The sequence below is a fragment of the Centropristis striata genome, chromosome 3, assembly GCF_030273125.1.
Source record: "Centropristis striata isolate RG_2023a ecotype Rhode Island chromosome 3, C.striata_1.0, whole genome shotgun sequence".
Taxonomy (NCBI): Eukaryota; Metazoa; Chordata; class Actinopteri; order Perciformes; family Serranidae; genus Centropristis; species Centropristis striata.
The window spans coordinates 23455018-23478495 of NC_081519.1; the positions used below are offsets into that span (position 1 = coordinate 23455018).

Consider the following 23478-nt stretch of genomic DNA (forward strand, 5'->3'; position numbering starts at 1 on the left):
TTGGCACGAAACTTAAAAAACAATATTGCCAAAAGCACAAGTACAACTTTTCCCAAATATATGTACAATACACAATAACAGTTAGATATAATAATCAATAAAACAAAATGGATACATTTCATAAAATATATGTGTGATACAAATCAATGACAAATATACAATTCATTAAGTAAAAATAGTAAATAAAGACAACAACAATTTATCAATGTGTCAGATGCAATATTGTGTAGTAGAGGAGTGACTGTGTGCATATATATATAGAGAAATATATATATGTATATGTGTAAAAATGACCTTTCTCTTTCATTCTTTTTCCTGCTTTCTGTCTTTCACTTTCTCTCTAACGAAAGCCCTCAGGGGGAAATCATTTGTGCCGTCACACACACACACACACACACACACACACACACACACACACACACACACACACACAGGAGGGATTCTCTCCTCTCATGAAAGGCCTGTATGAATAACAAACCCCTGAGTTCAGTCCTTCACACTGACAATGGACACAAACACACACATTGGTTCTCTCTCTCTCTCAGCTCTTTCTTCACCCCCCCACACACACACACACCTACGTGCACACACACACACACACACTCAGTTTGACCCCTCTCACAATAGAGAAGGCATGCATTCATTAGTGCTTCCCAGAAAGCTTTGACTGGTTCGGCATTGTTGGCTAATCCAAAGTCCCACCGTATATCACCTTCACTTTCCCCCTCCATCTATCCATCTTAGCCTCTCTCTCTCCGTCACATCTCTTTCACTTTGTCTGTCTCTCTCACTCTTTTCTCTCTCGGGCCCTTTCATTCTGAATGAGCAGTTTAAAGACAGAGAGGAGAGAGGGTGAAGCCGAGAGCAGGATCGTTGTAAGAACTAATCAGATTACTCCCTAGCATTGATAATATTACCCCCCCCATGATGGATTTCTATCGACAATGAGATTTGTGTGGCACGAATCAGTTTAAGGGGCTGAACTCGTCACAGATTGACTTGTGATTGAGTGTGTGGAGGTGTTTTGGTTGTGACTGAGAGTGTTTTGAAGCTGGATGTTCCTAACCATGTCCTCTGTCTTTCTGTCTCCTGTCTGTCTCCCCACAGATCTCAGAGGTGCTCGGCACAATGGGACTCCTAAACCTCTGAGGGGCCAGCACAAAAGGCCGAGGGGAAGAAGGAAGAAAAAAGCTGAGGGAGGGGGAAAAGTGGACAAAAGAGGAGAAGGTGGAACAGAAGAAGGAGGGCGAGCAGAGAGCTTTCTGGGCGGAGCCTGAGAGGGAGGAGGGAGGTTTGAAAGGAGGGATTTGCTCGATCTGTCGGGGGTGCATGCTCCCCCCTAATTCCCCCCCCTCCCACTTGGACATCCTCCTTTTTATTTTTTTTTCTGCATCAGTGACGGGCCGACAAAAGGAAAAGAATGCGCAATAAAGTAAGTTTGGGACTCCTCGGGGCGAGCAGGGGCCTCGACGTGAGACTACCCAGGACTAGAGCATTGCTGCTGGGCCTGCTGCTGGCCGTGGCCGGCTGGCGCCCTCTGGCGGTCTGTGCGGACGTGGAGATTGACGTGCTGGGTGAGATGGTGCTGATGGACGGAGACGGCGAGCGGCTGGGCCGGCGGAGCGACCTGGAGGCCTCCATGCACTCGTCGCTGCTTCAGGACTTCCAGGAAGCGACGGAAGGTATCCGGGCGGTTCCCGTGGAGACCGGGGAGGCCGCGGCGACTCAGCAGAACGCAGCCACGCCCACCGCCTTCCCAGACTCCTCGGCTGTCGTGGGGCGGATCTTCCAGATGACAGTGCCAAACAAGATGGAGGATGTTTACCTGGGAGACATCGTCAAGGTGAGTCACCTGTTCTCTCTCTGTTTAACTTCATTCACTGTGTTTTTCCACATGAACTCTGATGTTCGGGCTGTTGTTACTGTAAGTTAGAGATCCCTGAGATCCCAAACTTCCTGTTACACCTCACATGAACCCAATGAAACCCAAATCTACTTTATACTACCTTATAAACCTTTTTCTGTAGCAAACTTCTGAAAACCAAAATTAGTATGTTTTAGCAATTCAAATAATGTTAAGCTTGTAAACGATCACTCTGGTTTGTAGGTTGGAAGCCCAAGAGCAAACACACACTAGAGATAAAGTAAGGTCTCAATACCGCCCTTTATTTTTGGTCACAGGTTAAATGATGCAGATCTGGTCTCAGAATAACATCATCCTCGTGGGAAGTCAGTTAGAGTGAGCCAGGAACACTATAAAAGTTTAAATTTATTCCTCTTGGGCTAAGCCTGCCCCGCACAGAAGATAGACGGATCGACACAGATTCTATTGGCCAGTTACTAATAACAACAGCTGTTCACCATATTTATTCTACACAATGTGTGAGAGTGTGTGTGTGTTGTCCTCATAGGCGTGTAGCTAAAAGTTACCACGTCTAAACATGACAGCTGAAAACCCAAACTGTGGCCTTGGACATCTATGAGAAAAAGATTACAAAATCACCAGCAAGGTGGAAAGTCACATTTACTCTACGCAGCATTATAATTATACATATGAAACAACCTACACAGCATTTTAATTATCCAAATATAACAAGTTGATAAAACCATGTCAGAGCCCCCCTCCACTCATGGTATTTCTTCCGTTTGTGTCCCCAAAAACGTGTGACAACTTGACTACACTGTTTTGTATCTGTGCAACATTTGTCACTAGTGAGATGTTTTTTTCACATTCCTCTACTGGAGGAGGAAATGTTTGTGCACTTCAATTCATTCTGAGAGTCAACAGTGAGCCGGGCAGCTAGATTTTCACTAATCACTACCTCGAAAAGCCATAAACTTGACCTGAAACCTCAAGAATAAAGTAAAAACACAGTGTAATATCACAGCAGATATTATTGTGTTTAAGACATTAATGCTGTGTGAACTTCTCACAGTTAAAAGTTAGGAAACCACTTAAATGTGCTAACTACACTTATCATTCTGAAACGTCTGCTGGTGCTGGTGACAACAGACTCGTCCTCTGAGGCTGAGGTGATGTTTCCTCTAACACATCAAATAAACCAGACACAGAAACTAGGCCTGTCACAATGACACATTTTTTAGGACGATATATTTTCCCAGAAACTATCACGATTAACGATAGTATCATTGTATTGATGTTGGTTTTAGTTGTATAACAATATTAGAGCAGAATAAGTTCACATTTTTCTACAACAATGAATTTTTAAATCTCCAGAATATTGAACACTGGCATTGAAATGTAGGAAAGAAATATTACAATTTCCTAGATAAATAAAACATAAATAAATAAATTACAACCAAAACTAATAAAATAGACTTTCAGGCTCTGTTAACAAAGCAGTGCACTGAGATATTCATTATGTATTATATTATTTTATTATTAAAATAACATATAAACAGCTGAAATGGCTGCTTGGGAAATATAGTTTTTTTTTCACCAATTCGGGCTGCCTGTCAAACATTTGCAGCATTACTGTAAACACAACACAAAAATGTAATACATTGAGTCCACAGAAAAACTATCGTGTCCATTTTTATATATTGAACGGTAAGTCGATATAGTAATTATCGTGACAGGCCTAACAGAAACTACCACTGCAGTCTGCGGACTGGGGCTCGGGGGTACTGGGGTCGGGGTGCAGCTGCTTCAGCCTCGGTGCCTCCAGATGAACTCCAGGAACAATCAGTCCCCTGAAAGCTGTCAGTGAGCTGATGCTGAGGAGCTTCCTTCAGGCTGCACATATTTAAAGCCATTCACAGCAATATGCCCTTTTTTAATTGCTCTGCATTTTCAGCGATGGCCAATTTTGTGTAATATATGTAGCCTCATATCTGAATGGAAGGCTTTAGGAGCATTACCCTCCTCTCCTCCCTGAGTCTGTTTCTCCTCTCTGGCCCTCCATCAGACAGCTCCACCTCCTCATCCTCCCTTCTCTTCTTCTAATGATCTCTCTTCTCTTTGACTTTACCTCTTGCTAACAAATCTCTCCCTCCGCTCTCTTTTTGTCCCAGACACACTTTGTCTACATTTACTTACTCTCACTCCAAATGTTATCCCTCCATCTTCCTCCCTTCCTTCCTCTCCTCTCTTCATGCACTCCTTCAGGCCAAACCTTTAATATTGCACGCTCCCTTCCTCCCTATGCTTCATCTCCCTTGCATCGTCTCCATCTCTAACAACTCATCCCTCTCCCCTTGCTGTCCATCCATCCCCTCTTCTTTTTTCTCTCAGTCAGTCCTGTCTTCTCTCCTCCTTCTCTCTCCCCCTTTATCTCCCTCCATCACATTCCAGCCTTTCATATCCTGTCTCTGACTTCCTCTGCTTCCATCTTCTCCTTTTAAGTCCTATCTCTCCCTCCGCACCCATTCCTCCCCGTGCTCCTTTCTTCCACTCCTGTCAGATCACATCAGATCATATCAATCAAGTTCCCCAGTGATGAGCATCATGAAAATATACTGCTGCTGCTGCTGCTGCCCTAATAAAACCGACACACGAGACAGGTAGGCTCTGTCGCACAAATGCATTTTTCAAAAGTGGATAAAAAAGAATCCAAAGAGGTTTAAATACTTTAGTTTTGTCTTATTTCACAGCAGCAGTTATTCCACACGGTAGATTTCATTCTGGGTAGGAATCGCTCTTCAGTTTTTCATTAATCTTAATGTTTTTATGCCGTTTACAGCTGAGTGAGCGGGGCTGTTTGCAGAGCGACTCGATGTTGCACCCGGCAGGCGCCGTGTGCGTTCTGTCTGGGAGTTTAAAGGGACATGATGAATATTTCTTGTGGCAGTTGATACAGTCGGCGGGCTTATCTGAGGCTGTGCAGAGTGAAATAAAACACGGCCGCTGAGGTTAGCTTTTATAATGTATCCATTACTTTCAGGATCCGTTCTTTCAGTTTTGGCACTCGTCCGTGTTCTCTTTTCTTAATTGACAGCTGACTCCTCTCCTCTCTCTCCCTCCTCACCCTCCTCTCCTCCTTCTGCAGCCACACTCCTCTCCTTCCTCCCTGTCCTCTTCTCACCCTTTCCATCACCATTTTCACCCCTTCCTCCATCTTTTCCTCCGTTTGTCCCAGAGGCGAAAGCTGTTCTTCCAAACCTGATTATATCTGTCACACTGTAGGCTGGGGGCGCCCCATTAGAGCCAATAGGAGTTGACAGCGTGGGCATAGAAGTGGTAGAGCAGAGAGAGGAGGAGGAGGGAGGGATAGAGGACAGGCTAGAGGTGGTTTTAAAGGGAGATGAAGGGAGGCGTGAACAGAGGAGGAGATCATGACCTCAGAAGCAGCAGGAGCACCTTTTGGTCAAATCTACTTTCCTGTAAATGAAAGGTCACAGATCATATGTGGACAGTGTGATCCATACAGAGTCCCGTCCACCGTCCTTGAGAGACTCCACACCTCCTTCCTGTCGGCTCCATACCTGCAACTTCACACAGTCTGTTTACTTCCCCTCCGTTTCTAATCCGGGAGCTGCTTTCCCTTCGCCGCTCTTTCCTCCCTTACAGACTGCAGCTCTGTCCCAGCAGCACCTGCCTTCCTGCCGTCCTCCCCTTCCCTTCAGACCTGAGTCCCCCCTCTGGTATTTGGAAGGTCGGCGCTCAAGGTTGTGGAGCGAAAGGCCAAATCAATTTTTGTGCTTGGCGTTGCACTCATACTAATGGCCTTTTCTTATGAAAATCGGCCCGAGTTTGAGAGGTCTCCAAGTCCGTGACAGCTCGCCGGCCCATTCACCTTTCACTGAGCGGCCGGGCCGTCAGTGAATGCTCCACACTATCCATTCACACAGCGTCGAGCCGAGGATCCTCAGCCGGGTGGGCAGGACGTCAGCTCACAGCTTTAAAGAGGCTGCAAACCTGCGGATACGCTCAGTGTAATACATGCTGTTTAATAACAGATGTTTCTATTAAATAGACATGATTTCTTCAGTAGGATCCAGATTTCACATTCTCTGGTGATACACCATATTCTTGGTATTGTTTACTAACAACTTTCCTAAAATGTCAGTATGCTGTGTAAAGTAGTGTATACTTACAACAACTTTTATCAGTTTATCAGTTTGATAGACACTGAAATGTGTGTAAAATGTCAAACAAACCAAAAGTAAACAATGTTTTTTGAAGGAAATACAACTTATTCAAGTGCATCACGTTTTATGTAACCAACATATCAATGAAGTCCTCATAAATTATCCATATCTGGCATTTATGTGCAGTTGTTTACCTTTTTAAAATTATCTTTTATAAAAACTAACCAGGAAACGTTTAGCCCTAACCTCTGAGAAGTAGTTCTGTAGCCTAAACCAGATGAAACATCAGCTTTTTAAGTACCTAAACTAAATGGAAGTGAAAGTGAAATGTAACAAAATGGTAGAGTGATAGAGCTGATTAATGTTAGACTGCAGATAAAATTAGGAGCTTAAAGCAAAATATAAGAAAGTAACATATTGATATATACACAAGAAGTCATCATATTTAATGATATTAGCAGATTATTCCAGGTGATATCCGGCACAAACTGCACAAGTTGATAACAACAGTGTTGAACACAGTGTTGACGTGTGAAAAGCCACATTGTGTTCAACAGCATTAAGGTGTTTCTGTTCAGCGTGGAGGCTTTAATAAAAGGTTATTATTTGATATTCTCTTTGATGGAGTTTTCTAATGTGGTTTCTGGTGCATCTTCCTCTCCGGGGAGACGGTGGCCAGTTAACCCTGTTAGAGCGTTTGAAAGTGAGTGATTTTAAATGTTTCAGCCTTGGAATAAATGAGGAGAAAGGGAAGCTGTGCTCCGACTGTAAAGCACCTACAGAAGGAGGCGGTGATGAGTCGGGACCCGAGCGGCCCCAGCATCTGTATGCAGGTGCTGCAGGACTCAGAGCCTGTGGTGGCTGATCCTCTGCTGTTATTAATGGAAGTGGCTGCAAGAATGGGGCTTTCTGGCCAACAGATGAGTACTCTCCATAGCCTCATTACCACAATTACCAGTGTAATTAGCTGATTGGCTGATGGGCTGGCTGGCAGGCGAGCTTACCCCCTTCATTTATTTTTTCCTCTTTCATTCCAGGAAATAACTGATGCTAGCTGAAAATTCTTTTGTTCTTTTAGTTCTCGGAAAAAATAGAGAATTCAGAGTCCAGCAGTGGTGGGTTCAGTGTGTGTGTGTGTGTGTGTGTGTGTGTGTGTAGGAACAATTAATGTGTGTGTTTTTCTGTTGTTTTTGTGTGTGTGCCTAAAAGCATATGTAGCATATTCCTTTGTGAATATTTGATTGTGTATTTGCATGCAGATTAAAAAGAGAGATACTCACAGCTAATTACGCTCTTCAAGCCCCCCGCCTACCCTCCACACACACACACACACACACACACACACACTGTGTCTCCATGTAAAATTGCCTCAAAGCACCACCCTGCTGGATAACAAACAGTTTATTTGGTCAAACACTGGTGTGAGATCACAGAGAGGTGTGTGTGTGTCTGTGTGTCTGTGTATGAGGGGCATTTTATGCCAGCACACTATACTAAAACGCGTGTACAGCGCCTATGCGATGACATCAAACGTCTAACGTGCGCGTGTAAATTCCATTCACTTTCAATGGACAGACAGGCGTCACGTAGGCGTCACGCAGACGCTGTACACGCGTTGTTGCACATACGCCTACGTGACGGCTGCGTGACGGGTGAACTACGCCTCAAATACGTGACATGAAGACCCGCGTGACTGTTAAGTACAATTCTACATAGGCGTACAGACACGCGTATTGCGAGTACACCAGATAACATGGGTGACGGGTGAAAAGTGCCACTAGCGAACGTAGAAGACGCCTGTGTGTGTGTGTGTAACGCGTGTAAGCCTATAACAGTTCAGCTGTTACACAGAGTCTCAGCTTCATATGGTATTGTTTATAAGAAAGCACAACTTATAGATGAAGAGAAAGACCATCTCGTACTTACCAGATAAACTTAACGTTTTTCCGGCCAAAACCGGAGGCTTAATTAGCCTGTTTTAGGAGTGAAAGTCAGCAAAATGCAGCTTAAACAAAATGTTTTACCTCATTAGTTAACTACGAATGTCTGTAAAACATAATGGGACTGTGCATAAGTGCCGAATTGGGTTAAACAGTGTAGATATAAGGTCCGATGGAATCATATTGTGAACGGACTGCTGTCCACATGGCTACTGAATATTCATTAGATAGGTCCGCATGGCTACTTAATATTCAGGGGTGACAGCGATTACGGCTTCTGCAGGCAGGTAAACCTACCTAATAACAGCTGGTGCGTAATGAACTGTGTGTCCGCGCGCGAAGCTGGGAACTGGCTGTGAGCGTTGCACTTTACTATTAGCCTACTATTTTTAAGTAGCTGAAATTATTTTAATTATCCCTTTCACCCTTGCTATCATTAAATATCAATTCGATATCATTCAAACCTAGAGAGAGAGAGAGAGAGAGAGAGAGAGAGAGAGAGAGAGAGAGATTTCGTTAACAAGAAAATAAAAACTGGCCTGAAAATAATAGAAATATCCTGACAGCTCTGTGGGGGCTTGGAGTTCATCTGTAAGTTGTGCTTTCTTATAAACAATACCATATGAAGCTGAGACTCTGTGTAACAGCTGAACTGTTACACAGAGTAACACACTGTTAACGTACACGCGTTACACACACACACACAGGCGTCCACTACGTTCGCTCGTGGCACTTTTCACCCGTCACCCATGTCATCTGGTGTACTCGCAATACGCGTGTCTGTAAGCACGCCTATTAATCAGACTTTATGCTGGCACAGGCGACGCATTCTAGGCGTTTAAGTATAGTGTGCTGGCATAAAATACCCCTCATAGTCTGTGTGTGTGTGTGTGTCTGTCTGTCTGTCTGTCTGTCTGTCTGTCTGTCTGTCTGTCTGTCTGTCTGTCTGTCTGTCTGTCTGTCTGACAGAGAAAGAGAGAGTCTGTACAAAATAATAAACTTACGAAAACAATAGATATAAATAAAATGCATATTTGTGGGAAGATGTTGCTGCGTGTGTGTGTGTGTGTGTGTGCACTCAGAGAGAAAGCCACTCTGTGTTTGTGTGTATGTGCTTGTCAGAACACATTGCCTGGCTGTTTGAGTCGCTCCCCTCCTGATGAATGGAGACAGTAGCTTGCTGTTGTAAAGGCCCGTTCCCCTCGGGGGCACTTTGGTGGGAAAACTAACTTTCTCTTCTCCTCCCCACTGAGTCCTCTCCTCTCCTCTCAATTCATTACCGTCTCCTCCTCCTCCTCCTCTCTCTTTCTCCTTCACCCTCTCTGTCGTCTTCTTATATTTCCAGTCGTCTCTGTCCCTCCCTGATCAGCCCCCTCTCTCTCTCTCTCTCTCTCTCTGTCTCTGTCTCTGTCTCTCTCTCTCTCCCTCTCTCTCTCTCCCTCTCTGTTTCAGCTGCAGTACCAGCAGTTTTTCTGCAACACGAGCAACAATTATATCCCCCTCTATGTCCTGATAAACTCCTTCTACATCTATGTGTTGGAAAAAGTATTTAGATCCCTTACTTGAATAAAAGTACTAGTACCACACTGTGAAATTCCCCATTACAAGTAAAAATTCTGCATTCAAAACTTACTGAAGTAAAAGTACAAAAGTATCAAAATCTACTTAAAGTATCAAAAGTAAAAGTACCTGTTATGCAGAATGGACCCATTCAGATTTTTATATATTATTGGATTATTATTATCATTATTATTATTATTATTATTATTATTATTATTGATGCATTTATGTAAGAAGTGTTTTAATTTTCTCAAGGTAGGGTCAATTTTAACTACTTAATATATATGAGGTTTAATTTTTAATTAATTTAATTTATTAAATCACCTGAAAAGGTAACTAAAGCTGTCAGCTAAATGTAGTGGAGTAAAAAGTACAATAGTTGTCTCAAAATGTAGTGGACTAGAAGTATAAAATGGAAATACTCAAGTAAACAAGGTACAAGTACTTCAAGTACTTGAGTAAATGTACGTAGTTACATTCCAACACTGTTCTACATTTTCATCCTGATGTACTTTAAAACCACAGCTATCATTTTGATGTTTGTCTCCCTTTTTCCAAACTTTAAATTCTCTCCCAGCTCACCTCTTGTAACAGAAGTATTGCTGTTTGTCCTGCTCTCCTCAGAGAGGCTCACCCTGTAAGCTCCTGCAGCTCCATAGCTGTTAGCTGGCAGGGCAGCAGTGGAAAACTGGTATTAAGGGAGCAGGAGGGAGGAGGCAGCAGCCCAGAGATAAAAACACACACACACACACACACACACACACACACACCAGAACATATGAGTCACCCTCGCTGTAAGCTAAGTATGCCGCGATGGGTTTACTGGCACCGGAGCCGTGGTGGCCATGTTGCTATGTAATTAAACATACAGCGGGCGAGGCTTTTGATTCATACGTCCCAAATTATATGCTCCCATAAATTCATTCATAATGTGGTGTTTCTCAGTTCTACATGCTTCTCCTGGAAAACATTCCCTCCTCTCACACTGATGCTTCATGTCAGTGTTGGGTTTCATGACGTAATTTCCATGTGACCTTTCACACACATAATCTCTGCCAAACAGCCACCGTTTGACTCTTTGTCTCCTCTCCACACTCCAAAAGGAGCTCATTTGGTGCGTTAAGTTTCCAAAAAGAGAGTGGATACCTCAGCATCCTGGTGTTGTTGCGGTGTGTCCTGTTGTTGCCTAGCAGCCGTGAGGTTTGGAGCGCCCGGCATCCTCTCCCGCGTGCCTGCTCCTCACCCAGAGGGGAAGTGGAGTTGCGGCTCGGCGGCCGGCTGCTTTTATTGGTTTTCCAGGCTTAGAGAGCCGAGCCATATGTGGTGTGTGAGGTTATATTTAGACGCTGGACACTGTGATTGTAAATCGGCCCTTTAAGGCCATTTGTTGATCATCACCGGTGTAATAATAGCTGGTTCACTTCATCACACCATCATCATTCCTACTAAAGTCAGAGGCTCAGGATCTGAGTGTGGAGTAAAACTCCCGGCCTCCTTCTCGTCTTCTCGCTCCGCATCTCCTCCGTGTGTGTGACCACAAAGAGACAAGAGACAACCATGAAGAAACAATAGACAACCACAGAGACACAAGCCACCCACAAAGAGACACAAGACTACAACAAAGAGACACATGAGAGCAACAAAGAGACACGAGATGACCACAAAGAGGAAAAAAACAACCACAAAGAGACACAAGACGATCACAAAGGGACACTAAATGAACACAAAGAGACAAAACTCTGCCACTAGGAGACACAAGACGACTACAAGGAGACACTAAATGACTACAAAGGGACAAAACTTGGCCATGAAGAGACACAACACAACCACAAAGACACACTAGATAGCCTCAAAGAGACACAAGACGACCACAAAAAGACACAAAACGACCACAAAGAGACACAAGACGACCACAAAGAGACACAAGACGACCACAAAGAGACACAAAACAACCACAAAGAGACACAAGACGGCTACAGCAGTACTGATACATTCACTCAGATGTGTCAGAGACAAGCTGCACAGGATACAGCATACAGATGCAGATTCAAAGAGACAAAAAACAACCTCAAAGAGACTCCTGACGACCAATAAGAGACAAAAGAGCTAAAAGGAGCCAAAACCACCATTAATAGACACAACAATGACAGAGAGATCCGAACAGAGAGAAACGTTTGACATCAGAGAGATTAAAAACGACTGCAAAGAGACGTGAAACAGCTGCATGGGAGCAAAGGCTCAGGATCTGAGAGTGGAGTGAAACTCTCGGCCTCCTTCTCGTCGTCTCACTCCGCATCTCCTCCACATCAAAAAAGGCCCCTTCTATATCATGTCTCTCATTATCCCTGAGCAATGTGTTTAAGATTTAATGGTTTGTGTCGGCACTATAGCTCGTTAGCCGGATAAAGATAGCTAATGTTTTATTCACACAGCATCAAAGGAAAAGGGGATAATTGCTGACCTAGGGACAAGCGAGGGCTCGGCGTAGCGCTGGTTCGGTTCTTTCAGGAGCTCTCAGCCTGTCAGGTTCCTCTGATGAGGCACAGTCGGTCTGTCAAATGTCTCATTGTGAGGAGGAGAAAATGGAATGGTTTTTTATTCGCATCTCAGAAGAAATGATGGGAACTTAACTTTGGCTGAAGTGTGCTTAATTGTCTAATTTTGTCTCCCATTGTCAGCATGTCACAATGGATTTAACAGTGTTCTGATTTGGCCCGCAGCTCATTCTTTACACCACATTTTCTCCTCTTGCTGCTTCTCACAACACTGTCCTGTGTATCTGACACACACACACACACACACAACAAACACTTAATGCTGAGCACACACTCTCTCTCCTCCTCTCATTTCTTCATAACTCATCAGTTTGTCCTGCACAACAGAAAGCTGCTGATATATCTTTAGTTTATCTTTACATGCTTTGACTTTGTAATCACAGTCAATGCGATGGGATTATAAAATCTCTGCAGTAGAACTGAAATGAATAGTCGATTAATTAGCAATTGATCATTTTGAGCCAAAAGGCGAGTAGGCATAAAGATCAAACACTGCATGGTTTCAGCTTCTCTTCTTCTCTTTGTCTGATGTAAAAAATAACAAAACTCTTTTTTTTTTTCTGTTGTTTGAACACATTCAGTTACTTAAAGACCTTAGACTTTAGAAAAAAGAATCAGATCAACATGAATCAGGACATTCATCATCAAAAAAATAATTATTTGCAGCCCTTTCTTTGCAACATTCAGTGAGCATCAGATCTGTTACAGCAGGTCTTTTTGTTTGCAAAACTTTTTGTTCAACACAGACATCATTTCTAAAACGAGAACAAAAAGCAGAGAGCTATCGCTAGTTTTATTATGCTGCAGTCTCATCAGAACTAACAGATTCTTTAAACAGACTTTTCACCGTGTCTTTATTCTTAAAGGAACAGTTCACCCCCAAATAAAATAAAAAAACTAGCTAGGTCAACCTGTAGTGCTGTTAATCAGTCCAGATCATGTTGGTGTTGAGTGTTGAAGATATTTGCTGTAGGGATTATCTTTCCTCAACTATAATGTAACTATATTTGATTTAAAAAATCACAAATTGGTTACTCTTGATAATCCACAGTTTCTGGTCGGATCGAGGAAAAAGGTCTAACATGAAACAGCTCGAATGGCTCTGTGGATTATCTTCAGGATCTGGGTCATGATTTACTGTTGGAGTTTTATAAATGTATTTTTGTTCAGCATTAATATGTATTTTTTCTGTTTTGGGGTAAACTGTAAAACTCTAAGATAGTAGATTGTTTGTCTTTGGAGATCACCTCTGCCTTCACAAATACAAAGGTGTGTGTGTCTGTGTGTGTGTGTGTGTGTGTGTCTCTGTGTGTGTGTGTCTCTGTGTATACATGCTGTGAGGCTGAGATTCCCCTCAAGAGCGAAAATGTAGTAGAACATTTTCTACTAGTGAGGATGTTTGCTGTGTGTGTGTGCGTGTGTGTGTGTGAGTGTGTGTGTGTGTGTGTGCTGATGATAGTGAGTAATTCTGGTGGGGCTGCAGCATTAGTCAGAGCTGAAGCTGAGAGTCTGCGGAAAACGAGCCACATGCTGAGACAGAGATAACACACACACGCTCGCTCAGTGTTATTGTTCCAAGCAGGGGTTGAACAAATATACACGTGCATGAAAATATGTATATATAGGTTATACTGTGTGTGTGTGTGTGTGTGTGTGTTTTAGTATCTCTGTGCCCTTCCAGTTCACTATCTCTCTCTCTCTCTGTCTGTCTCTGTTTCACACATTCTCTCTCTTTCACACTCACTCACACACACACAACATCTGTCTCTGTGGGACTTTGTTTACACTCTGCTTTATTTTCCTTGCAGCTTGTGTTTGCTAAAGCCAAAACTGCTCCTTGGACGACTGCTGCAGAGGCTGCAAGCTGTGTGCTCGTCTCCTCTCTGCCTCTAGTTGTCCTTGTCATAACCACACACACACACACACACACACACACACTCACTCCTCTACAAGCATTGTCCTTTCCTTACATATTTGCAGCCTCCCCGTCTCTTGCCTTCACACATTCACACTCAGTACATGTATTTCTCTTTTGCTCTTCTGCGTGGTCAGCATGAGCTGCTGACTTAGTGTCTCTGCCCTCACACACATACACACACACACACACACACACACACACACAGAAACACGCCACATCTCTCTCTCTCTCTCTCCGTCTCTCACCCACACAGCTGGAATCAGACAATGGCCAGCTCCTGTTGGCTCCTGCGTCTCCTTCCATTGTTGTAAACTGCCAGCAAAGAGAGCGAGAGAGGTGGAGAGACATAGAGCGAGAGCAGGGAGGAGAGCTTTATGAGTTCTGCTGCAGGCTTTGGCAACTAGGTTTACCACAGTGTGTGTGTGTATGTGTGTGCAGGTTTTATAGCTTAGAGCCCTCTCCATCATTATAGTTTAATGACTATATAATAGGAGTGTATTTGTGGTTCTGAGTGTGCGTGAATGAACACATACACACATAGTTAGATGTATCGGGTTGTTTTCTCGTGTGTGTGTGTGTGTGTGTGTGTGTGTGTGTGTGTGTGTGTTTGTGACTGAAAAGAAAGAGAAGTTTTCTAGCAAACATCTGCATGACTTGCAGCCCATAATATCTTCCTTATGCAGCTGATTCCTGTGGATGTCTGACGCTGCACCATCGGCCCTATTAATAGAAACAGTATATTTTTCCTGGAACATTTTTCATCTCTGGGAATTTCCATTCAACTTTATTACTATCCAGTGAAAATATCTTCAGTTCCAACTAGTATGCTCTTATTTTGAACTCGAACAGGAAGTGTGTGCAGAGTTTTGGATATGCATTGTAGGTTTTATGGTCGACAACTCATTAATGCATGATTAAATTAAGATCACAATGCAGGTGATTTATTATAATAACTGCATGGCAGAGGCTAGGGTTGTTTGTTTATATTGAACATGTAAGTCTGTTTCACACAGATTACACATAATTCACATCAACAATAAAAAAATCTAATATGCAGTTTCACATCCAGTTTGTGGGGCATCAGGCTCTGAGGTTTCAGCCACCAAACGACATAATAACGTAGTGAAGGATTTTGTTTTTGGTGTACAAAGCATGAAAACTTCAGCAAAATGTCCTGATTATCCTGAAACCAAAAGACTCTGCTGTTGAAATAATCTCTAAATAACTCCTGATCTAGTTCATCCTCCTGAGACATGGAGAGTCATATTTGTGACACTGAAGTGATCACATTTATAAATATATATTGTTTTTCTTCTTTATTGGGAAGTTATTTTTTGTATTTTTGAGAGTCATAACTACTTATATTTATATTTTATAAGTATATGTTCATTTTGAGCCTTTTAAAATATGCTTTTTACTTCAGGAAACCGGAGGCTATGTAATTATGAAGAAAACACAACAAGCTATCTGATCAGATCACACTAGAGGAATATGTCAGTTTTAAAAGAATGTTTTTTGTGTGTTATTGTTGGATACATGAATCAAAATCAAATCTTCACAGTTTCTGCCATTTAGTTGTTTTTCTGTGAACACGTTGACATTTCAGCACTCGCTCTTGCTGCTTGTATATGTTTCCGTTCCTGGATGGCAGCGTTGAGCAGTGAGAGCTCCGGCTGTGGACCCGGGCCATCAATGAATTTTTAACGGTAGAAAATGGGCTTTAAGATGGATTTCCCCTCGTAAACATCCGCCTGCCTGCTAGCCACCCCAAGCCCACCCCCTTCTGTAGCTCTCCATCCATCCATCCATCCTCTTCACTTCATATTTTCCACTGGAAACACTTGATGTAGCCAGCCTTCCTCTCTCCTCTCTCTCTCTCTCTCTCTCTCTCTCTCTCTCTCTCTCTGCTCTCTCTCTCTCCTCTCTCTCTCTCTCTCTCTCTCTCTCTCTCTCTCTCTCTCTCTCTCTCTCTCTCTCTCTCTCTCTCTCTCTCTCCCCTCTCCTCTCTCTCTCTCCTCTCTCTCTCTCTCTCTCTCTCTCTCTCTCCTCCCTCCCCCCTTTCTCTGTATGTAACCTCTGGGTTACTCTCCGTCTCGCTCCACTTCACATTACCTCTCACTTCCCCTGCTTTTTTCCTCCATCATTCTCCTTTTATCTTCTCTCTCCTCCCCGTCCATCACTCCCTCTCTCTCTCTCTCTTCCCCTCTGTCCTCACCTCCGTGCCCCCCTGCTCCCCTTCACCCTCTCTCTGTTTTCCTCCCTCATCGTTCCCTCGCCACACTGAGCTTTATTTCACCTCAAGTCATCATATCATAACGGCGTGGCCAGGCTGCTCCTCCTCTTCCTCCTCCTCCTCTCTCACCTCCTCCAATATATGAGGCTTATCTGTCGAGCTGTCAGCCGGGTCCGCAGTAACAATAGTCTCTTTTCTCTGTGTTCTCCCTTTGCCGCAACAATGAGCTGCTTTCTTTCCCCGAACGCAGAGAGACTCGACGCCTCCTCGTAATATCTCTGTATTTAGGAGATCTCTCTCTCTCATTCTGCTTGCTTGACCTCCCTCTTTCTTTCACTCCATCTCCACTTCTACCTCTCTGTCTCCATCAATACCTGGGTCCCCAATTCTCCTCAAAAGCTTTTGTGATTGGCTGTCTCTAGGGACAACAGGTGTGTGTGTGTGTGTGTGTGTGTGTGTGTGTGTGTGTGTGTGTGTGTGTGTGTGTGTGTGTGTGTGTGTGTGTGTGTGTGTGTGTGTGTGTGTGTGTGTGTGTGTGTGTGTGTGTGTGTGTGTGTGTGTGTGTGTGTGTGGTGTGTGTGTGTGTGTGTGTGTGTGTGTGTGTGTGTGTGTGTGTGTGTGTGTGTGTGTGTGTGTGTGTGTGTGTGTGTGTGTGTGTGTGTGTGTGTGTGTGTGTGTGTGTGTGTGTGTGTGTGTGTGTGTGTGTACCTTGCATACAGTGTGTGCAGTACTTCAGGGTCAGGAGTGCGTGAGATGTGAAGAGAGCTGCAGGGGAACCGAGGACAAACTGAGACGATTGTCTCCTGAGACGAGAAAAAGTGGAAATGCAAAGCTCCAGTATTTCTCCTCCTGATGTGATAATATATGGTCTGTAGGATTTAAGCTGCCATCCTAAACCATACAGAGGAGCAAGGGAATAATATTTTTTGGGGGGTGACATGACAGCTGGAGTACTGCCAAGACCCAGAATGGCTACAAACTCTCCTGGTTGAAACTAAAAAAGGAAGAATGACTTGAATGTTTTCAGAATATCTGCTTCTCAGATTTGAAAACCATCAAGTCTTTTAACATGGAATCTAGAAGAAAGTTGAAAATTACTTTCCAGTAAAAATCGCATAAACACTAAGCTTCAGTATCTGTTTCACTAAGCATTATGCTTTGTAGAAATAATCTAACACACAGTGTTTCGTTCCAAGTTACAGGGAATTTGCTGCAGTTCGTCTCTGATCTGAAGCTGCAGCGATGCTAGAAGTTCACCAGTCATCTACTAACATAAAGATAAGAATACTGTAGTGCAATGCACAGAAAAAAACAACAATTTGAAGTTAAATTCAGCCATACACAGTTTTAATTAAGGAAACGTATCCAATCCAAAATGTAATTTAAGATTAAAAAGTGAAAGTACTTATTATGCATCTGAGGTTGCAGAGAGATATTTCACAGTTTGATAACATCTCAGTTCTTCATTCTAATCTCAATTTTGATTAAACAAACACTTTAATTGAAACATTAAGCCATTTTTAATGGAAGTTTAAGTCTCTCTTTCAAAAATAAATACTTTTTTTCAATTCCGCAAATAAGCAAATATGCCAATAAGATAACCTGCAGTTTTATACAGTTTACCTGACTTTAACTGGTTCATCACTGCAGCCTGTGCATCATGTTTATCTCTACTGCATCACTGTTTAAGGAACATTTAATGTTGTACCAGGACGGTGCATTGTTTTATTATAATCATATGTCTGAGTGTAAAACATTAATCTGTAGACATGGTCTACCCTTGAAGTTGGAAAAAAAAATTTCAGACACAATCCTCTGTTAATTGTGGTTTAAGTTGCATTGGGGTATGTTTGGGAGAGACTTTAGACTTTATATGTATAAATCTATATTATATTATTATATATTATATCTAGATATAATCTATATATCTATATTTGTCCAAACAAATGTACCTTAAGTTGTACCAGGCATTAAAATGAACAAGAAATTAGAGAAAACAAGGGTGGTCTAATCGCTTTTTCCACGACTGTATATGTAGTGGAATGTAAGTATGAAGTAGAATCAAACAGAAATACTCAATTTACGTATAAATACCTTAAAAGTGTCCTTCAGTACTACTTGAGTAAATGTGCGTCACCACCTGTGTCATGGTAATAATCAGACGTTCACCAACCTGACAGAAACAGTGTTTTTCTTAGAAACAAACTTTAACTTCATTAAGCAGCCGAGTATTTCCTCTTTCCTTGACATTGAACTCTGAATGTTTGACATTATCCATCAGCTCTGAGCCGCTGTGTCCATCCTCTGCCTGCAGCTCGTCTCTGACTGGCTGTAACTCAGTAAAGAGCTGAGCAGGCAGAGCAGTGAGAGCATTGAAGGATGATGCCAGCGATACCAGATAACGTCTGCCAGTGTTTCATGCCCGTCGCTCATATACACTTCAAATACGTTCTCACCCGAGTTTGTTGCAGCACAGTGCCCGTCACCGCAGCTTATATCGCTGATAGTCACGCTGGCTTTCATGGCTGACGCGTGTGTGCGTGTCAGCGAGAGAAAAGATGATCAAACAAGCCCTAACTTTGATGAGATTATCATTTATTTCCTTTTAATTAACAGTCTTTTAAGTCGGGGGTTGAAGGGGTGAAACGGATGTGGTTTTCCGCCGCGCTCACACTGGGGGTGACAGCCTCTTTACACATGACACTGATTCATTCTTTAAGTCGTCCAAAAGGCTCTTATCTGCTCGTGGCTCGGCTTCTTAACGCCGTCTACATTAACATTCATTGTACACGGTGCTTAAAATAATTGTGCACCTCCTCAAAAGCAATATTACTCAAAACTGGTCGGTTTGAATCTTTTTCAAGGAGAATAAGAAGTGATATAACTGCTGCTCAGTGAACGCCCCGAGAAAATTAACTGTGGCTCTGGCTTCTATATGTTATGTCTTGCCTTAAGTTGCCCTTGCCACCACCTTAATAGCTTCCCAGAAAATAGTTTAGTCTCCTTCCTCCTCGCTGCCCGGCCCTCTTTGCTCCTCCAAATAAATCTTCCAAAACGCAGGGTTTTCCCCGGCTGTGTGCGAGGGGCTCGGCCGGGCGCTAACCTTGCCAGCGGTGTGTGTGTGTGTGTGTGTGTGTGTGTGTGTGTGTGTGTGTGTGTGTGTGTGTGTGTGTGTGTGTGTGTGTGTGTGTGTGTGTGTGTGTGTGTGTGTGTGTGTGTGTGTGTGTGTGTGTGTGTGTGTGTGTGTGTGTGTGTGTGTGTGTGTGTGTGTGTGTGTGTGTGTGTGTGTGTGTGTGTGTGTGTGTGTGTGTGTGTGTGTGTGTGTGTGTGTGTGTGTGTGTGTGTGTGTGTGTGTGTGTGTGTGTGTGTGTGTGTTGTATGGGAGGGAGCAGGAGCTGGAGGAGTGTGTGTGAGAGCACACGATAACCTTTAGGGCCAAACATCAAGCTCTCTAGCGCTGGAGCCTTGTGCCAGGAAAAGATATGAAATATTCTTCTTGACATTTTGGAGGATTTGATGTATTTTTCATGTTCTTTTAGGGAGGCAGGAAACTACAAGCGCTCTGCTGGGTTCATGTCGAAGTTTAAAAGGCACTATTGTGTTTTTGTTTTAACACTTACAGAGATGGGAACGCTGGCTCAGGAAATATTGCTTTTGCTCCGCAGCTTTGGGAGCCTATAGAGTTTCAAATGTATGTTGGACTGCAGACACGAGAAGTTCCTCCAGATGAGTTAAATGTGACATCAGGAGGAGTCTGTTTGTCGTTAACTTGCGATATTTTCACCTCTTCTGACAAAATACCTGAAAGATGAGATTAAGTGTCACCTACTTCTCCCCGTGTGTAATTGGCAGCAGATAAGGAAGCGATCATCCTCGTGCTTTCAGGACGCAATTTAGTAATTTACAGAGCAATTAAGACAGTTATGATGAGATTACTGCCTGGCAACTCACTTGTCCTTCATCGTCTCCCTGTGATTTAATTTGCACTGCCATGTCAAGAGGCAATTGGTTTGAAGTTTTGAGGCTGTGGAACTCCGTGACAAATTAAATCAAACATCGCTGGAGGAGCCTTTGAAGACACACAAGTATTTTTGTTTCTTGTTTTCCTTCACACAGAAATTTGATATTTGCCATCAACACTCTGTGATATCTGAGGAGCTCTCTGCTGTCAGCAGTGGACACTTGCTCCTGATGGAAAGAAAACAGAAAAGATTGATGCTGTGGAATAAACTGTCAAACTGAAACCGTCCTGTAATCTACAATTATCTAGGTGGAGCGAATTGTAAATAATATTTGTGTTTCCTGCAGTAATAATTTCCAAGCCGGTTTTCATGATCTCGGCCGAGAATCACGACATTTTCCACGTCAGAATGAGCTTTTATCTCCCAATGAAAAGGCCTGTCAGCTTGTGATGATGACATTTTGAAATAATGACAGCAGAGAAGAGGGGAATGCAGAGGAGGGGCTGCGTGTCGACACGAGACAGACAGAGAGAGAGAGACGGAACTGATGAATATGAGAAAAGCAGGAGAACATAAATAAAATCATGTGAATATCTCATTCCCACTCTGTGCCTTTCTGCTTCCTCGGCCTCCGGAAAGAGGAAATGTTTCTGAGAGAAAGGGCAGAGGTGTGTGTCCAGGGGGGCAGGTTTTCACAGGAATTGTCCAAGACAGCTCCTGTGTGTGTGTGTCTGTGTGTGTCTGTGTGTGTGTGTGTGTGTGTGTGTTTGCTGCTCTGTGTGTGTCTGTGTGTGTGTTTGCTGCTCTGTGTGTGTCTGTGTGTGTGTTTGCTGCTCTGTGTGTGTCTGTGTGTGTGTTTGCTGCTCTGTGTGTGTCTGTGTGTTTGCTTGCTGCTCTGTGTGTGTGTGTGTGTGTGTTTGCTTGCTGCTCTGTGTGTGTCTGTGCAGCCACATGTGCTCAGTGTGTCTGAGAGAAAAAGCACATACAATCTGTGGCCTTGTATTTACGTGTGTGTGTGTGCGTGTGTGTGTTTATCGTCCTCCCCCGGCACTGCCTGTGTGCTGGTTAGAGCATTAATGATGTGTCGAGGGAGCACTGCCTTTACATAATTTATCAACCAGGATTTATTAGCCGCAGAATTAAGTTGTCGGGGCCGGGGAGCACGGGATGCATTTGTTCTTGTTTTTGGATTTATGTGTGCGGATGCTTCGTCTCTCCCCAGTGATCCATTTCTCTCCATCAGCCTCCTGCCACAGGGACGTCCCCGCTCGTATAATTGGCCAAGTTATTTTAATTTTAGTCGGGTTTAAATTACAATTCAGAGCGCTGCTTTTAAGTGTATCTGTGTGTTTGTGTGTGAGGAGTTTCTGCATCTGTCCTCCTTCACTCTCTGTCCAAAACTGAAATAAAGCACAAGCTGCCTTAACAGATTGGAACTCAAAACACTGTGAAGGTGACAGAAGATAAAGCAAGATGGCATTAAAACTAATTATAAAGAGCCACAAAAGCAAAGTTTCATTAACTTCATCACCACACCAATAAAACAGCCGTCCTTGAGTCCATTCAAAGGTTGTGTGCTGGAGAAATAAACCCTCCATTCTTTGTTGAAGTGAAAGTGTATTTTCTGCCCAGCCTTCATCAGTATTTTCCAGGAAACTGCTAAGTACATTACCTAATAGTCCTTTATTAAGCCGAGCCTTTTTTCACAGGTAACAGTTCCCAAGTGTTCCACTTCTCAAAGCTTTTTGTGTGTGAGGCCTTTAATTTCCATTTTCTTCTTTAACTTCTTTTTTCTGTCTTTAAACATTTTTGGTCAGACGGAATGAACATTTAGTTTTGATTTCACAAGTTGTTTCATATTATTAATTATACGTGACAATCTTCAAGTCATTGTTGATTAATCATCTTTCCCTGAGCGTATTTTAACATCTGTTATTGCTGTTGTTTCTCTGTCAGATCACAGAGATGGGGAAGGACTCACTCCCTGCCTGGCTGCACTGGGACGCCACCAGCCGGACCCTGCAGGGTCTCCCTTTGGAGGAGGACAAAGGTGTCCATTACATCTCGGTGTCCATCTCCAACCACACAAAATCCTCCACTTCTTCAGAGGTGTTCTCCATCGAGGTCCATCCTGAAGATCATCTGGATGCAGATTCGGCCCAGCTGACTTCCAACCAGGCGTCCACTGACAGCGACCTCCAGCCGTTCACGTGTAGCAATGAGGAGCCGGTCACGGTGCTGACGGTGATCCTGGATGCAGATCTGACCAAGATGAGCTCCCAGCAGAGAGTGGCGCTCCTGGACGACATGAGGACCTTCTCTGGGGTGGAGCTCCAGCACATGAAGATCCTCCCTGTGGTCAACAACAGGCTGTTTGACATGTCTGCGTTCGTGGCCGGGCCGGGGAACGCCAAAAAGGTGAGTGAATGATGGATGAGAGTGATCGCTAATGACCCAATGGTTTAATGGATGAGTAAATATTTGCTAGTCAGTGAATAATTTATTGAGTGTGCTTGAAAGAGCACACTATACACTATTTACCGGGCTTAATCCTATTATTCTTCCGTTTCTTCAGTGTTTTTTTCAGTCAACTACTCCTCCCTGAGTATTGGTTGCACAAAAAGGTATCAAATCGACCAGCTCGGCCATGACAAGTGTGCTATGACTTTTCTGAGGGTTTTGGCAAATGTTTTTAAAATTTTCTCCAAAAACCATGCCAAAAAATCCCCGCAATGTTACCTTATGGAGAGGCTAGAGTTGATGACATCATCGCTAAAGTGGAGCGGGAGAGAGAAATTTGTCCAAAAAGAAATTTGGAAATTTTGCTTGAGGCCGCAGAAACCACTCTACAGAAATAATTTATACATAGAAACGTAGGAAAATTAGTCTTCTCACTCACACTGGTCTGCTAAAGGTGTCGGAGTTTTAGTTTGGGTGTAGGACGCACAGATGCTCCAGATGCTACAAGCACCCACAGCCTCATAGACCATCATGATAAAAAAGGAGGGAACATTTCTGGAGGAAAGTAGAGGTACCAGTTTCTTCTGATCGCTCTAAAAAACAATTTCTGCATTTCTCTTCACAAAACACTTATGTAGACGTTCAGAAGAACCCAGGATGCTCAAAGTGAAGTCGTTTCAATGATAGGAGCTACCGTTTGGCCAAAAATGCTTTCTGTTCGAGGGGCACTTTTTAGCCATTTTTAGCCCCCTGTCCCATGGACCAGAGTCAAGCACACTCAAAATTTCGTTCGAAAAGT

General features: G+C 43.3%; 1 protein-coding gene across 3 annotated transcripts in view; it reads left to right on the plus strand.

The window, feature by feature from the left end:
• Positions 1-23478, plus strand: part of dag1 (dystroglycan 1) — a 56474-nt gene that overhangs the window by 29150 nt on the left and 3846 nt on the right. For all 3 annotated transcript variants that reach the window (XM_059328966.1, XM_059328968.1, XM_059328967.1), the window contains exons 2-3: positions 1108-1843; positions 22176-22637. In XM_059328966.1, coding sequence (XP_059184949.1) covers positions 1421-1843; positions 22176-22637 — 885 coding nt within the window. In that variant the 5' untranslated portion in view covers positions 1108-1420. The remainder of the gene's footprint in view (positions 1-1107; positions 1844-22175; positions 22638-23478) is intronic.